Genomic DNA, 18,902 nt, shown 5'->3' with positions numbered 1-18,902 from the left:
CAATATTCTAGCAATATCATGATGAGAGACATCAGGAATGTGCTTCACACATTGTAACCATGTAGGGAAATGAACCCAGGTCTTCCAAGTGACATGAGCAAATGCTTTAACCACTAAGCTACCCACTGCCCCATATCAATACTCAAGTTGCTGATGACCAACCATAAGCATAGTCATTTATCATTGTATTTATATATGAATTACTGTTTCTTAGAATTGTCAATAAGTAGTCTCACAGGAGACATAAAGATGTAATTGACATGTTTCCATGGCCGGAGGTGTCTATTCCCTGCAGTATTATTGTGCAATCAAGTAAAAAGTCTTAGTGATGGAAACAGAAAATGTTTAAAAAGACCTTATCTTAATGTAACATACAAGAGATGATTGATGAAGCAACCATTACTTGTCAGTAATGTTTAACTAATATCAAAGTCCGGCAGGACTTGTGTCTATGACAACCTCTGTGTAAATACACTGTCACAATATCTGCAGCTGATGTATTTGCTGGTTTCCGCTCATTCAGACCAGAAAAAGACAAACTCAACACTGGAGTTTCTGACATACCGAATCAACACATCATATCAGACTGATGAATGTGGCGAGTAGCATATGTCAAACTAGTTGTACAGAAAATAGTTTATTTATTGTGGTAAGAAAGTAGTATCTCTTTGTTAGTTGAAGTATATATGATTAGAGTGTGGGGGTTATGTTTGTGGGGTGTCTGGGTGTCAGATAGGCACACAAGTCATGTGTGTTTAGTATTGTGGTTACCACCGGTGTGTTACCTTGTCAGAGTCAGGAACAACTACACAATGGTTTGTGTGTCTACTGCTGACAGGGTCCATGTACATGGAGATACAAGTGTGCACCATACAGCAGGTTATATATCACAGTGTTGACATGTTGCTGATAATTACAGGGATAGAAATGTACAGTTTCCTCAAGTGTGCCAACTAAGAGAAAGGTTTCAATCTATCATTTATAAAGGGTTAATAAAAAGCTGTTGTAAATTGGAAAGTTGCCCTGAGTTTCTTTGAGATTGATAATATACATTTTCATTTTTGAGTGGGGTTTTTGGGTAGACTAGTGGTTAAAGTGCTGCCCGTCGCACTGAAGACCCTGGTTCGATTCCCCACATGCGTACAATGTGTGAAGCCCATTTCTGGTGTCCCCTGTCGTGGTATTGCTGAAATGTTGCTGAAAGCAGCGTAAAACCATTCACACTCACTCTCATTTTTGAGTACACAAATGTATTGTGTAAATCATTCTATTCATTAATGCATGTCCTCATGTTAATCACTGCCCATGGGCAGCAGGTTTTTATGTGCAGAGGTCTCTGACTTTTATAATAAATGTTGTCACAAGGTTGTGTTAAAATATGATTTTGAAGTGTGTCCTTCAGGCAGCAAGATCATGTGATTATGCCTGCAGAATACCTTAATGTTTTTAAGACCAGGTGTCAAATGTAATGGCCATGTATTTCTGAGGGATTTGTTGGTTTGGTCAAGTGGTGAAGCCTTGGAGGCCCCATGTCACAGGATAATGACTGACACACCTTGGAAAGTTTGAGTATATCGCTTACATATCCCTCACTCACTCTCATGCTCTTGTTTCAGATGGGATTTGTTCACAGCAATGGAGAGGAGTATTTCATTGAGCCTGTGAAGGGCCACAACAGTAGCCACAGCCCGGAGCATCCACACATTATTTACAAGAGATCAGCATTGCCTGCTAGTCTGGATATTGCCAAGGCTCACCTTGAGGACAAGGAGCATCAGTCAGAACAATCTTGTGGAGTTTCAGGTAGGAGCAGGTATTTGATTCTTCTGTTCTGATACTGTGTGCCAGCTGGTGGCGCTGGTGGGAGTGTGCCATGATGAACATGTCAAGCACTGAATTGTACACCTTGTGTATACCATAGCCAGATATGTAGACACTGAGTGCAAAGGCCTCAGGTTTTGCTCCAAAGTGGCGAACTGGACTGAACGAAGGGGCAAGCTGGACTGAACCAAGAGATGAACTGTAGATGAAGGAACACATTCAACATGGCATTACATCATCCTGAAAACAGAAAACTACATGGGTATTTTTAGTCCCAGTTCTGACTTGGTCCTTGGTCTCTCAGCGTGAATCACATGCCCAGCAACTGGGTACAACCTGAATCATCCTTGACTCTCCTCCATTAGACAGACAAGTCATGACATCATTTAAATATTATGAAAAGTTGTTCTATATGTACTCCATCAATAAGACTAAATTCTGTAAAGTGAGTGAGTGAGTTAATATTTAATGTCACATCGGCAATATCTCAGCCATATCGTGACAAAGTCTGTAAAGACTGAACTCAGTTCTCTCATCAATAAGTAAATGGTATTTTTAACGACCTTTTCATTTTCATCAGGTATATTTCATGATAAAGGTAATTTGCTATGTATTGCCATGATTACAAGTTTCGTTGTGTTATAAAACTGAATAAGGAACCATGGACTCAAACATGAAAGAAGATTCAAAAGAGATACTTTTTCCCAAATATAACTACCGGTAGTTCTGAATTGTTTTCCGAACTTTATCATATAAAATGAATTCCAAACTTTGACTGTATGAATGAAAGTGTATTTCTTGATTAATCAGGTACTAGGTGTAGCATGCACTGTGTGAAACTCTTACCAGGATGTGTAAGCAAGTTTTAGCATTAATCTTGTAACAGTTTTGTACCTGTTGATCTGCAAATTAAGCCATTGGGATTGTTAATCTAGATTATATTTTCATCAAATCATCATCAAACTTAGCAAAAAAGGCAGTCATGATGAGCATGTTGATTGGAACTCAATAAAGTGAAACAGGGCAGGACTGATCATATTGATGACAAAACTGTCTGTAACAGTTCTGATAACATTTAAAGTGTACTGGAGTCATTGTTGGGGTGTTTTTGCAAATATTTTATATACTATGTTATATCTTTTATGTAGACATGGTGCATGATAAAATGAATATACTTCTGTGACCTTAATATATATTCATTTAATATCCATCAGTTGTTATCAGAAAGTAATCCTGTGTTTTCTCTAGGGGTGTAAAGATTTGGGTTTCCTAACTTTTATGCTCACTTAAACATAAATTAAGTACTTAGGGAAATTTATATGCTACAACACATAGTGCAAATGTTATGATATTTCTTCTTGAAGTAAAGTTGTAGTTGAAATTATGGTTGCGGTTTAATGATCTTTGATTAGATCTTATTCCTCATGGAACAAGTGGATTGTATTTTCACAAGTTATGGGTCAATGTTGCAAGATGGTAAAAATAACTTCGGCACCGAGATGTGGTTAGGCTTTCTCAAAGTGTATAAATTATGTAGCATAGACCTACCTGGCAAACACTTTGAGAAGCCTAGGTCAAGGTTAAGACCAAGGACAAAGGTCAATGTCATTATACTGGGTTTTTAAAAAAAATATGATCATATCATTGTAATCATTTGTGTCTGAGACTTCTAACAACATACATTTGTATATCAATGTTTTTTATGTCAAAGGTCAAGGACATCTGTCAGGTCATTGTGAAAAGGGGTCTATTATTCATTCCCGTTATCCTAGCACCAGACAATTGTTGCATCTTGTCCAAGTAGAAAGGCATGGCATGTCTATATCAGTAGGGTATTGAGTTTCAGGTAAAGTCAAATTTAGACCACCAAGTAGACTAACACCTAGTCTCTGAAATGAACATATTTTACAAAAAAAAACCCAACAACTGTTCATAAAAAAATCATAAAATATAATGAAAAGGAGCCCAGAGACTTTCTTCATTTTTCAGACTTGCCACATATTCTAGAATTGCGTGGCCTTTCTTGGATATATTTCTTTTGGTGTCTGTATGACAGACTAACTGCCCAGTTGATTTCATCGTTGGTACTTCATGAGTGAGTGAGTGAGTGAGTGAGTAAGCCGCTAGCAATATTCCAGCAATATCACGGCTGGGGACACCAGAAATGGGCTTCACACATTTTACCCATGTGGGGATTCGAACCCGGGTCTTCGGCGTGACGAGCGAACGCTTTAACCACTAGGCTACTCCACCGCCCCTGGTACTTCATGAAATACATTGCATGTTTTTCATTCTCAGTAACAAAATTCTTTCCCTGTTGGGATTCCAGGTTAGAATTATTACCCAAAAATCTTTGCTCATAATGAGAAACAGGGGTGAGGCTCAGTGAGTTGGTTCATTGCAAGTCATCGTAAAAACGAATGGCGTTTCGTTGTTCATAATATCAATTACTGAATTATCTGGTCGAAACATATTTATTTACATGTCAATGTCATATAACTGGAATATAGCCGAGTGGGGCATTAAACCCCAAACCGATGCACCTAGTAAGCCCTTCGTTACCACCAGTCATTAACGACTCTTCATCCAGGATGGAGTGGCGCTACGATAAGTTCTGACACCATGGGCGTTGATATGATAGGAGATTTCTGGGTACCTTTTCTGTACTTGGTAACAGTTGATATTACAAACATTCCTAAGCTAGCTGGCGAAATTGAATATGGTTGATCACATGAAAATTGGAATCATGTTTTGTATTTTATTTTACTGAGGCTGACAACTGCACTGACACCATTCTCATACTCAGTTAAAAATGTGTTTTTTCACGATCTTTGAAATATTTACAAAGTGCAAGTAAAATATTGACAGGTGTTTGGTGATAAACTGTTAGATGTGGTTGAAGGGGAAATGTGCACCGATTGTTGTTGTAAGAAATAAACATGTCATGCACTACAATCTCACTTGCTTGAAACTGATATAAACACTGCTGTCTGCTAGAGTAAACCATGTCTTTCATCACTGATAAACTATAATTTGAAATGTACACATTAGAACATGATCCCAAATCTAATTACAAGCATCTAAATTTCAAATATAGTGAATTTGACCAGTATTAGTTGAAATGAGGAGCATTTCAGAGGTGTAGATCAGTTATGGAGATTATTTTTAAAGTGTTGGACCTTTGCTTGAGATGTTTATCGAGGAACATGACCAACTGAATTGCCGCTCTGCAGTTGCCACTCATATCATGGAACGTGTTAAACAGCTGTTATTACACCTTGAGTGAAATATGAGATGATACATGATCCTTAATGCTTTGATCATGCATGAACGTGTTTATGTTATGTAAGATATCCCTGAAAATACACTCTCTATAATTGGTAGGGGAGAGAACTAATAACCTGTCTCAATTTCAGTTTATATTTATTTAATGTTCTCTGATGACTTTCTGGCATCGAATCCTGGTATTACTACTGATGAGTAGTGGCATCATTCCCAAGTGCTGCTTACTGTATCTTGAAAATCTAGTTTAACAATTTTTAAGATGTGGAATCAACCCTTTTGAAAGTGACATATGTCCTGTGGGACTCACAAGACATGGGCTTGGTGGGACCAGCACTTACAAATTTCAAGGGTCCTTAGAGGAAAGAAAAGATAAGATAAGATAAGATAAGTTAAGATATTTTATTGTGCAAACGTTCCATGCAGTAACAGTGACACTATTTTATAAACTACATAAGGCCAGACCAATTATATTTCTTGTTTTACGGATTTTTGATCTAAAAAAACCTAAAGGCATAAGTCAAAATAAAAAAAAATAAAAATCACCAGTCAAAGTGATATTCCTTTTAAATACTAAAACTATTTTACTTTTGGCAATTTATGAAGTGTATATGAGTCAAAAAGCAGTCTAGAAAGAATGTCTTGTAAGTTTACATTTTTGACCAATAAAAACATTAAGATTTTATATTTTGGAAAATTCATTTGTATTTTTTTTCTTATTCTTGAAAAAATACGACCGGCGGATCCTGAAAACAAAAAAATAAAATTGGTCTGGCCTAAACAAGGTATATAATGAATCTTATATATATATGATGAGTAACAAAACATATAATAGTACAAATGTGTATAATAATTGCCTCGGACAATCTGGAGATCTTCTATATTTCTTTAAAGTGGTACATGTGGTAGCAAATTATTTCTATACTATTTGGATCATTATTTCTAAAAAGGAGGTTAAATTTTTCTGTGGTAGTAAGGCTGAGAAAGTTATTAATTTTAGAGGAAAGGGAGTTAAATAAGGAGTTTCTTGCGTCTGAATATTTAGTACAACACATAAAATGGTGTTCTTCATCCTCAAGGACAGAGCATTGATCACAGAGACGGTCCTCCAAAGGTGTAGGTGGTCTTGTTCTTCTACCCAGTTCAATTTTTAGCCTGAAATATATGATGGTCCAGTAAAGTATTGAAATGGTGTGATGTACTAAACCATTAGATGAACCCATTATTTCGATTGCAACAAACTTTATATTATTTGTCAAGAATTTGGAACAGTCTGGGGTATGGGCCAGGGTGCATATTTTTTTCTGCATCCATTCCATACATTTGTACATGCACATCATTTCTGCATCACTTAAAACTCTTCCCTGCATTTATATGTTCTGTGAATGTGTTAAGTAAACATATTTCAGTTTATTATTTGCAATGGAGAATCTGAAGTATTGGATCATTTGAATATATGTATCATGGTAGAGGAATCATCTAGGAAAACCAACTTCTATGGATAGTCAACTTCGAATTCTTTATTGCAATGAGTGAGACTTTTCGGTGTAGGTACTAACACCGTTATCAAGCAAGTGATATCACATCACTTCTCTCAAAGAAGGTATCGTCTAGCTTGTGACGTATGGTAGTCTGTAAAACAATTGGACTCTCTGGCTTAGTGGGTAAAGCGTTTGCTCATCACACTGAATGTCCAGATTCATTCCTGATTTTGGTATGATATGTGAAGACCATTTCTCGCGTCTGATGGTATTGCTAGAATATTGCTAAAAGAATAAGAAATCACATGATGAGATAAGTAGATTCTAAAGTGTTTGTCAGAGAATGATGTATTATATTTGGAATGATATTTGGGAAGTAATCCAAGTATCTTCAGATCCTCAAACCAGATACATATGTTACAGTAAATAAGTAGGGGAATAGTAAACAAGTCATCTTTTTGTTAATAGTGTGAAAATTACTTCACATATATCTAAATAGATCACATTCTTTCTTTTAATAGTTTATGTAACATAGTATTTACCATTTGGATCACAAACTTGCCTGAATGATAGCCATAGTGTTAGATTTAGTCCAGTGCTGATATGTAAAATGAATAATTTGCTGCCAAATTTATGTGATGCAATTGTTTTGATGATTTACATGCCTTTGTGTGTGTTAGCTTATGCTCCCCTTAGCCAACATGTGGTATTTACATCATTTTTAATTAGCAATTAATAAACACATGCATATGATATAGACAATATCATACAAAGGATTCTGAATCAATAGGGGTTTCTCATGATTATGGAAAATGTGTTTTTTATTTGAGAATTAACTCAAGTATTTTGCAACTGATTAAATTTCCTTTAAAAAAATACATGGAGGAAAGGGTCAATTAGCCTGCATATTTGTTAAGGTTTCAAAATGACAATCATTTTGACAGCAAATGTACAGGTAAAGCTGTGAGATTTGAAGAATTCTAACAATGTGTCAAGTTAAATGATGAGCCCACTACCACCCACCCCTCTACATGCTTGTCCTACAGTCTGGCTACAATGTGCCTACAGTCACATACAGAGTGTTTTACCCTCAGCTATGGTATTTTGTTCAAAGGCAGTTTTTCAAGCGGATGAAAGAGGTATGAGAGTGGGTTTAGACATACAGGCATCATTTATTTCATTAGATGGCTGGGTTGTCCCATAATGTGTTGCTTTTTATCGGAACTAACTAGGATGAATAACTGTATAACAGCAGCGACTGCCCTGGTCCTAATTCATGACAGTTTAAAAGTTTTTCAGTCGGGCATGGTTAGCTGTCGGTGGGTCTCCCTTTGTTGGGGCTGTCAAGTTGATGGATGGTACAGGTGTTTTTTGTTGACATGTGTCCGTTTAAAACATTTGATTCAGGGTACCTTGTTTTTAAAAGAATTTAATGGACACTTACAGAAGATGGAATGTTTGGATACTTGCAGCTTGCCTTTCTTTTCATTTATTTGTCAATTAAGGTGATAAAAAGGTTCCCATGCATGTTGGGTAGCCCAAATTCAAGGCCTGTATTGTAGATAACATAAGATACCTACTTTTAGATATCATCATGGAATTTGCTCATGTCATGAACTGTCATCATCAGCTGATTAACATCCACAAATACCACTTCAGGCTGTAAGACTCTTTTTGATCATGTCTTAGTTAATGAGTTTTATAATCATGCTAATTAAGTTTATGTACATTTTCAAGTACATAGTTGTGTGGTTTTAATTTGAAAATGTATTCATTCAGAGAAGAGTTTTCTTAGAAATGTTAAAAATATTTCTATATATTTTCAAATTGGAAATGATGGTACATGAAAATGTGCTTGGATTTAGATTAAGTATAATGCTCAACCACCGAATTTGTTATACTGTATAAACTCTCTGTAATCCCTTGTTTAAGTTTAAGCTATGTTGGGTTACATTTAAGAACATTGGAGAGTCATCATGACTAACTGTGTGAGTCATGAACACAACTCTGAGAGTCATGCAGGGTTTCAACTTTTCGTCCAAGAGATTAAACTAACTAAACGTTTCTGTCATCCCTGGTTTACATTTAGACTAGAAATATTGGGGTTTGGTTTGGTGGTTGTTTAACATCACATGTACACTCAGCAATATGTCAGCTATATGACTGCTGTCTGTAAATAATCAAGTCTGGACCAGACAATCCAGTGATCAACAGCATGAGCATCAATCTACACATTGGGATACAATGACATATGTCAACCAAGTCAGCAAGCCTGTCACAACCCGATCCTGTTGGTCACCTCTTATGACAAGCATGGGTTGCTGAAGACCAATTCTAACCTGGATCTATAAATACTGGGATGCATCATGACTTATAGCATGAGTTGTGAGCACTATTTCAAGTCATTCATGAACCTTTTTAAATAAGGTATGAAACATGTCCATACAAGGTGCATTCACCAAAAAATCTGATTTCACAAAATTAAATCCAATAATGATGAAACATTAGATATTGTGATTATTAGTTACATTGCATTAAAAAACTAATTTAAAACTAGTAACAAAAATGGTAAATAAATTCAAATATATGTAAAATATATTATGAAAAACATGTCCATTTCATTTGTGAATCCCATTACAAGGTAGTGGCACATGTTCACATATGGTTGACCTGACAACATTTAAGGTTGGGGTTAGGTGGGGGTAATGTGTACATGATACTGGCAATTATACAGATAATGTGCACTTGATGGTTCTTAGTCAACAGATGTAATAATGTCATTTACAGATCTCACTTGGGAAATTGAAGGCAGTTAAAGGATTAGGAAATAATATCCTAGATGGCTGTCATGTTAAATGGTCTGTGAGAATTACTCATTGACACATGTCTATGATGGTGTCCTCGGGTTGCTGGATCGTAATGGAAGGTGATATTGCTGATTGAAGACTGTCAACTGGTACTTACTACTGGCCCTGTCAGATCCGGGTCAGAATCGGTGTTCAGCAACCAATGCTTGTTGCATGGTGATTTATAGAGGGTGATCGAATTTGCTGACTTGTTTGATGCAATTGTTTAATGCGATGATGTTGTGGGGGCCTAGGACAATTTCCACCGATGACAATTGCCAAAATTACATAAAAATTCTGGGTGGCAAGTGCCAAAATTACATAAAATAACTGGATGGCACTTGTCCTTGGTGGCAATTTTCCGTATGTATTGGCATAGTAAATTGTAACTGGATGTGGCAATTGTGGCACTTGTCAGGTGGTGGCAATTGTCCAGTGGCAGTTGTATGGGTGGCAATTGTCCGTGGTGGCATTGTATAGGTGGCAGTTGTATGGGTGGCAGTTGTAAATGTATGGGTGGCACTTGTCAGGTGGCAGTTGTATGGGTGGCACTTGTCAGGTGGCAGATGTATGGGTGGCAATTGTCCGGTGGCAGTTGTATAGGTGGCAATTGTCCGGTGGCAGTTGTATGGGTGGTAATTGTCCGGTGGCAGTTGTATGGGTGGCACTTGTCAGGTGGCAGATGTATGGGTGGCAATTGTTTGGTGGCAGTTGTATAGGTGGCAATTGTCCGGGTGGTAATTGTCCTACTCCCCTACTTCCATAGATCGGTGCTCATGATGTCAGTCACTGTATTGTCTAGTGTGACAATTATTTACAGACTGCCATTACATAGACGGAACATTGCTGAGTGCGACATTAAGCCACAAACAAATAATGCAAATAACCTGCCTCTGGCATTGAGACTGAGAAACAGAAGTGAGCTGTTGTAATCAGTTTTTTCCTGAAAGTAAACTTACATTATATATTTACTGTAAGGAATGAGGTGACAAAAATACTTGCTGGCTTGCCAAAAATATTGAACTGAATATTCTTATGTATTTAACACTATCCAAATTCAGTATGTTGAAATATAATTAAAATAGTCATTATAAATAGTGATGATCCTCTTTGCAGTGTGTGTGTGTGTGTGTGTGTGTGTGTGTGTGTGTGTGTGTGTGTGTGTGCCCACTGCCCACGCTTTTCACCAAGTCCACAAATGTCACTCACTCACTTGATTGTAGTGTACTGTAGTGATGTAACATTGCATTGAACTATCAAAGGATTGCAATTGTTGCGTCTTTCACAGCAGTTAAATGATGGTGGAAATGAAAAACTATTGATAGTATGTGTGACTGTCGATAGTATTGACTTCCATTGATAAATGTGCAGCGCAATATACAGGAAGTTCGTTTTGATTTAGAGTTATCTACCCCTGTTACCTCTTAAACTAACATGGCGGCAAACACAGCATGCAACTCTGAGTTTGAAATTGTGAATAACAATAAGTTTATGTTTACTTGATCTGCGTTTCAAGTTTCTTGTTAGTTATTAAAAGAGACTGAAACTACTTCAACTTGTTTTTATTTCATATAAACTATACATTCATTTGGGAAATGACTTTCTATAAACTATACAGGGGAAAAAACTGAGACATTGCAGTAGTAGTATTGAATAGTTGGTCTAATAGACTCTCGCTATCGCAATAATATGTCCCCATAGACTATCCCTATCACAATAGTTGCTTCCCCCTCAATAGTCACCAACAGTGTACAGTGTTAGTGGAATTCTGCCTATAAATTTGAAACATGATATTATAAAAGAAATCTAAGAAACTGAGTGTTTGACCAAACATCTGCAGATACTTAGCCTGATACATAGAGAATCTCACCCAAGTGTCTTCTGATATCAATTATATCAACATGAGTTGATAAAGTTACAAATATCCGAGGCTTGCCGAGGATATTTTTACTTTATCAACGAGTGTGAGATTCTATTTATCATCCAAAATCACTCTTCATTAATTTTCAATGAAAATTGTACATCTCTGAACATGGTACTGCCATTAGACTTGCAGTGCAGCGGTGTCATAGCATTGTGACGTCATCAAGTACATGACGTCATAGCATTGTCAGGGCATTGTACAAAATCTACTGTCAAAACGATATCTCCTAGGAGATATCGTTTGATCTCACACAAGCGATATCTCCTGTGGAACACAGTTTTGGATGATAAATATAAGCTACAAGGGAATTGATTGCTGAGTGGGTCATTAACCACCACTTACAAGGAACTGTGTGTGCAGGTCACCAAAGATGTTCATTGTGTAGAACTTCAGGCAAATAGTTTCTGCAACAGCCAAATATGAGCTGCACATTTTAATCCTGTAATATCCCATGTCTCCCTAATGCGACCCAGATATTACCCAACTCCTCACACAGGTGTGCCATACAGGTGTGATGTACAGGTGTGATGTACAGGTGTTGTATACAGGTGTCTCATACTCAATCTCAGTTTCTGGGAATGAAGAATAAAGACTGTGTTGACTGATATGTTGACTGGAAATATCTTTTCCACCCGGTGTAATCATTCTGGTGATGGAGAGGGTTAACAATATCTTTTACAGTTTCAGTGGGATAGCTGTTTTTTTCTGTGACAAACGGACAAACACAGTTCTGAACAGAGTTCTGAATCGTTAGGGGCGGTGGGGTAGCCTAGTGGTTAAAGCGTTGGCTCGTCACGCCGAAGACCCGGGTTCGAATCCCCACATGGGCACAATGTGTGAAACCCATTTCTGGTGTCCCCACCGTGATGTTGCTGGAATATTGCTAAAAGCGGCGTAAAACCAAACTCAGTCAGTCAGTCAGTCTGAATCTTTAGCCTGGTGTGTGCATATTGTCATGTTTCAATCAGTAAAATGGGCAATAAACTGAAGAGAAGAGGGGATTTGTAGATTGTGTGTCCAGCAATTATACTTTTGATGAATTCATCTTGACCTTGACATATGTTTATAGCTATCCAACTCCATGTGTATTCCAAAAGGGGCGGTGGGGTAGCCTTGTGGTTAAAGTGTTTGCTTGTCACACAGAGATCCAGGTTCGATTCCCCACATGGGTGTAATGCGTGTCAAGCCCATTTTGGGTGTCCCCTGCCATGATGTTGCTGAAATATTGCTAAAAACAGCAAACTTAACTCACTCACCCTATATTCCAAACTGTGAAGTGGACTTGACACTTACCGGGAGTAGACATACTGACAGGCAGGAGAATGAATATACTTGAAAATTGGATTTGACAAGAAACATACTTATGTTATGAAAATGTTACTTGACTGAAAACAGTTACAAGCTCTGCAAATGCAAGTTTCAGAACACAACTATAATTCCCGAATCAAATACATGATCACCGAATATCCATTTCCAGCTTGCTCGCCACATTCAAACATGGATGTTCTTTCACCTGGCAGTTAATTTTAACTTCCTGGCCGAATTACTTCTGATGATGTAACATGCAAACTTCTACTGGAATGCAGGAGTCTGCAACATAAGTCCATTCAGATTCTACATCCATGTTATTTCAGCATACTAGCAGAGAACCAGACTGACTGACAACCAAAATAAACTCACTTCAGCGAAAAACTACTTCCTCAATTAGGGGAAATGTCATCAAGACATTAGTTAGTTAAGTCTCTTCTTACTGATGTTGATTATAAATGTCATACATGAGTGGTGGTATTTTCTGAATTATACCGTAAAACAACATGTGCTTGCACTCTCATTCACTCACTCCCTTGAGCGAATGCTTTAACCACAAGACTAATCCACCACCCCTCACTCAGTGGAGACACTGTTTTATTTTTTACTGAATTCCTACATAAAACAGCATCCACTCACTCATCACTCCTCACATCACTCACTCAACTCACTCACTCACTCACACTCACTCCACTCCTCACTCACTCACTCACTCACTCACTCACTCACTCACCCACCCACCCAGCAGTGTCTCACTGGAAGCAGTGTCTGCCTGTAAATGATGAGTGCGTGTCTACAGTCAACAAGGTACCTGACCAGCAAGGTGATACCTGATACTGTTATGGTTTACCAGAAATAATACTGAAGGTCTTGTATTTACCAGTGTATATTTGTTCCTTGCTTCACATTTCCCATAGCTTTCATCAACTCATCATCTCAGGGAATTGATTTCAAGTCTGCTATCAACAGCGTTTCAGTTATATCATTACTTGTGAGCTTTGTGGTGGGGAAAAACCATCATAATGCAGGTGCAATATGTTTGTATTTATGATATGATGGTGACAGATCAAGGTTAATTATCTTGAATTCCTACCAATTTTTGATGGCCTTGGACCACTTGGCTACATGTAGGCTGATGTGTGGAGCTCGGTGCTGGTTTTCCCCAGTGATATTGATGTGATATTTGCTGTGATCTGAGTTACTCACTCATGCTACAGGGATGTTATTTGATGATAATAATAGTGTTCCAAAACAAATCATTACCATATGTTAGTGAGAGACTTTACCCAAAGAAAATATAATTACTGTTTATGTTGGAATAATGGATGTGATATGAAGGTAAGAGCAGCTTGAACCTTAGGCTTGCACAAGTCTCTAAGTTAAAAATAATAGTTAAAAGATAATTTCTAAAAAAATAATAAATAACAGACTGGGGGTACTGTCCGCTTGTTTAGACTTGCCTCTTTGAAGGATAGAATTACTGTACATCTGTTGGCTCAGCATTCAGTACAGCCTTGGAGCAAGGCTACTTCAACCTGTGAGAGGTGTTATCATCATTTGTTGATACTGTGCATGTATGAGTAAGTGAGTGTGTGAGTGAGTGAGCTGGGTTTGTTTCCACTTTGAACTGTATTCCATTTGTTTAACTGTGTCAGCTGAATGTGGGAAGACAGGGATGCAGGTCTCCGACCACTTCTGTGGTGACAGACCTGGAACTGTAACCAGGGAAACCAGGATTGAACCCATGAACCATAGGTTTCTGGAGTGTCCACTGATTCAACTCTGCACAGAAAACTGAGGTGTCACAAATGATGGGGATATCTGTGCCTCTAATGGTTCAGTCAATTTTAGATGTTTCAAGCCACTGTTTAGCAGTATCTTGTGCCACATGGGCACACTATTAGGGATTGAACCAGATTATTTATCATTGTGGTGCACATATGGTTTTACACTGACATATCTAAAAATGGTACAATTGTTTGGAATCTCAATTTTCAGCTTAACTGCTTCTTTAATAATATATTTGATGTCTTCCTGTGTTACAGAAAATTTGGACAAGCCATTCAAACAGAGAGCAAGATGGGAGAAACACAACCAGCATGTGGAGAAGAAGAGGAAGCACCGAAAGAAGAGGTCAATATCTGTGGAGAAACATGTAGAAACCATGGTGGTTGTGGACCCCCAGATGGTTAAGCACTACGAGGACGAGGACATCAACAACTACGTCCTTACTGTCATAAACATGGTGAGTATCACATTCAGGTATATCACATGCGTTTAGCCATTAGATACAGTTCCGTACCTTTGCATCATCAAGGCCTGTCCATGTTAATTGATTCTTTATTATCAGAACTGGTGGGAGTGAGTGTGGTTTTACACAGTTTTTAGCTGATTTCTTGCAATATCACAGTGGGGAAAACCAGAAATAGGTTCCACACATTGTAACCATGTGGGGAATCTAAGCCAGACCTTTTGGTGCGACTAGTTATTGCTTAAGCCACTAGGCTACCCCACAGTCTCTTATATGAACTAGAAATAAAGACATATAACCTGCAGGCACCATGCTGTGGGTTACCCGACATTATGTGGTAATTCAACAAAGATGCTTATATTATGCTTCGGTTCATACAGAGATAAAACATCACTGTTATGTGTGTGAAGCCATTAATCTAATGCTGAAGCTATCGCTAATGGCTGTAACATTTAAGGATTATGAGCAGACAGCTATCCATTGTCAAAACCCTTTGTTGTCATGGAGGGATAATTGTTCTTATGTGGGGCAAACATGGATGTTATAGGGTAAAAGTCTGGATGTCATGACCCGTAAGGTGCAAGTTAAATTGTTATGGTCTTTTATTGTGAAAATGGGGATATTATGATCTCTAAGGTTACAAATGTGGATGACATGACATCTGTGGTGCCAGTGTGGATGACATGACATCTGTGGTGCCAGTGTGGATGACATGACATCTGTGGTGCCAGTGTGGATGACATGACATCTGTGGTGCCAGTGTGGATGACATGACATCTGAGGTGCCAGTGTGGATGACATGACATCTGTGGTGCCAGTGTGGATGACATGACAACTGTGGTGCCAGTGTGTATGACATGACATCTGAGGTGCCAGTGTGGATGACATGACATCTGTGGTGCCATTATGGATGACATGACATCTGAGGTGCCAGTGTGGATGACATGACATCTGTGGTGCCAGTGTGGATGACATGACATCTGTGGTGCCAGTGTGGATGACATGACATCTGTGGTGCCAGTGTGGATGACATCTGAGGTGCCAGTGTGGATGACATGACATCTGAGGTGCCAGTGTGGATGACATGACATCTGTGGTGCCGGTGTGGATGACATGACATCCGTGGTGCCAGTGTGGATGGCATGACATCTGTGGTGCAAATGTGGATGACATGACATCTGTGTGGTGCCAGTATGGATGACATGACATCTGTGGTGCCAGTGTGGATGACATGACATCTGAGGTGCCAGTGTGGATGACATGACATCTGAGGTGCCAGTGTGGATGACATGACATCTGAGGTGCCCATGTGGATGTCATAATTGTATAGTATGCAATTGCAGATGTCATGAAAATGTTACATGTAAACTGTTTTCTCCATGATTTAACACTCATGTGAAAGGAAGCTTTCCCAAAAAGATGACTTCCTTTATGACATCAGTAAACCATGACTTCTTATCACGAACATAAACGTTTATCCTGCAGAACACATCTATGTCAATTTGTCATGACTGCTCGGTGCAAATATTCCCAGCATGAATATTTGTAGTCTGACAATGTTGTTTCCGCAGCATGGCTGAAAGTCAAACAGCCTTATATCCTGATCATACACACATTCCAGTGATGAATGAAGGGTGTCAAACAATGCTATTGTAAATATGAAAATTCAACATGTATTTGACTGTCAAACTGTTCTTGAAACAAACAAGTAATTTACAATTACTCTGCCTGCTCTAGGAGGAAAGTTTGGTTTTAAATGTCACAATTAAGTTGTGTGCCAGCAGTTGATTGACAGCTGTTTGTTCCTGCTTCAGGTCTGTGTACCTGATGGTAAAGCCATTAGACACACAAGCTGCCCAGTAAGGGGGATGTTTGGCTTCTGTGGCACCCATAAGCCACCTATGTAAATAATACACATATTCAAGGGCCAACAATAACATAATCTAGAACTCTGCATAACATAGCTCTTCTACAAAGATTTGAAAATCTTAATTGAGCAAAAATAAAAATGGGTGTTTCTGATCGACTTGGCAACACATCAAACAACCCTGAAATTTGTCTGACTTGTGTGGCTAGTTGACAAGGAAACTCATCAAGGCTAGTATTAAAGTAGTGTTTTATCTACCGATTGACCCATATCCTGAGGGATCATCTTGCTTAAGTATTTCGCTGACGTGCCTTGGGTAGACGGACAGAGTGATAAAGCATGGGTACAGATATCTGACAAAAGAGGGGTCTGTCTTGTGATGTAAAAATTTCAGTATATATAATTTGTTTTGTTATATGTTTACTTATATTTCACCCTGTCATTACAAATTTCCAGAATGTATATGCATCCATGGTGTTTTCAACTGTTAGAGGTGCCATCCCTGCAACCCCCTCCAAACTCTCAGTGTGTGTATGGCGAATATTAGTGTGTTAGATTCATGTTATCATCTATTCCAAGAGGCTGGGAAAACAGAACATGCTTGAGGATGAACTAGTCTTATTTCTCCTGATGATCAGTATTGAGATAAGGCAACTCTGCAATGTGTTACAAGGTTAAAAATGCACCAGGAAACCTCATGGATGATTACAACTATGACTTGTTTCATTCAGTCTTATCTTCATGAAAAAAACAATTCTGTTTTTCTATGATATTCTGTTGTTGTTAAACTTGATGAACCAACAGTGACAAGTTATGAATCCTTTTCTTGACTTGTTATATTCTTGGTAGTCTGCCCAACATTTTCTGCAGTGCTGAAGCCCCAAATGAAGAAGTCCAGATTTCGTCAGGTTCAAATTCATGAGAGGGTGTTCATTTGTCTGGGGATCTGTGAGAGGGTGTCCATTTGTATGGAGATCTGTGAGAGGGTGTTGATTTGTGTGGGAATCTGTGAAAGGGTGTCCATTTGTCTGGGGATTTGTGAAAGGGCATCCGTTTGTCTGGGGATCTGTGAAAGTGTGTCCGTTTGTCTTGGGATCTGTGATATGGTGTCCATTTTTCTAAGGATCTGTGATGGGTGTCCATTAGTTTAGGGATCTGTGAAAGGGTGGCCATTTGTCTGGGGATCTATGAGAGGATGTCCATTTGTCTGGGGATTGTGAAAGAGTGTCTGTTTGTCTGGGGATCTGTGATAGGGTGTTCATTTGTCTAGGGATCTGTGAGAGGGTGTCCATTTGCCTGGATATCTGTGAGAGGGTGTCCATTTGTCTGGGGATCTGTGAAAGAGCGTCTGTTTGTCTGGGGATCTGTGATAGGGTGTCCATTTGTCTGGAGATCTGTGATAGGGTGTCCATTTGTCTGGGGATCTGTGATAGGGTGTCCATTTGTCTGGGGATCTGTGATAGGGTGTCCATTTGTCTAGGGATCTGTGAGAGGGTGTCCATTTGTCTGGGGATCTGTGAAAGAGTGTCTGTTTGTCTGGGGATCTGTGATAGGGTGTTCATTTGTCTAGGGATCTGTGAGAGGGTGTCCATTTGTCTGGAGATGTGTGAGAGGGTGTCCATTTTTCTGGGGATCTGTGAAAGGTTGTCCATTTGTGTGGGGATCTGTGAGAGGGTGTCCATTTGTCTGGGGATCTGTGAAAGAGTGTCCATTTGTCTGGTTATCTGTGAGAGGGTGTCCATTTGTCTGGGGATCTGTGAGAGGGTGTCCGTTTGTCTGGGGATCCTAGAGAGGGTGTCCGTTTGTCTGGGGATCTGTGAAAGTGTCCGTTTGTCTGGGGATCTGTGATAGGGTGTCCATTTGTCTGTGGATTTGTGAGAGGGTGTCCGTTTGTCTGTGGATCTGTGAGAGGGTGTTCATTTGTCTGTGGATCTGTGAGAGGGTGTTCATTTGTCTGTGGATCTGTGAGAGGGTATTCATTTGTCTGGGGATCTGTGAGAGGGTGTCTATTTGTTTGGGGATCTGTTAGAGGGTGTCCGTTTGTCTGGGGATCTGTGATAGGGTGTTTATTTGTCTGGGGATCTGTGAGAGGGTGTTCATTTGTTGTGAGATCTGTGAGAGG

The 18,902-nt window shown here is 38.9% G+C and overlaps 1 protein-coding gene across 1 annotated transcript in view; it reads left to right on the top strand.

Annotated features, from left to right (window-relative positions):
- Positions 1-18,902, top strand: part of LOC124289541 (A disintegrin and metalloproteinase with thrombospondin motifs 7-like) — a 135,334-nt gene that overhangs the window by 86,530 nt on the left and 29,902 nt on the right. The window contains 2 exon segments of the mRNA XM_046726123.1: positions 1,617-1,803; positions 14,708-14,907. Coding sequence (XP_046582079.1) covers positions 1,617-1,803; positions 14,708-14,907 — 387 coding nt within the window.

This window comes from Haliotis rubra, unplaced genomic scaffold, assembly GCF_003918875.1.
Source record: "Haliotis rubra isolate DU_JTF1 unplaced genomic scaffold, ASM391887v1 Scf112, whole genome shotgun sequence".
NCBI lineage: Eukaryota > Metazoa > Mollusca > Gastropoda > Lepetellida > Haliotidae > Haliotis > Haliotis rubra.
Note: the sequence above shows the minus strand (reverse complement) of the source record. Positions and strands in the feature narration are given on the sequence as shown.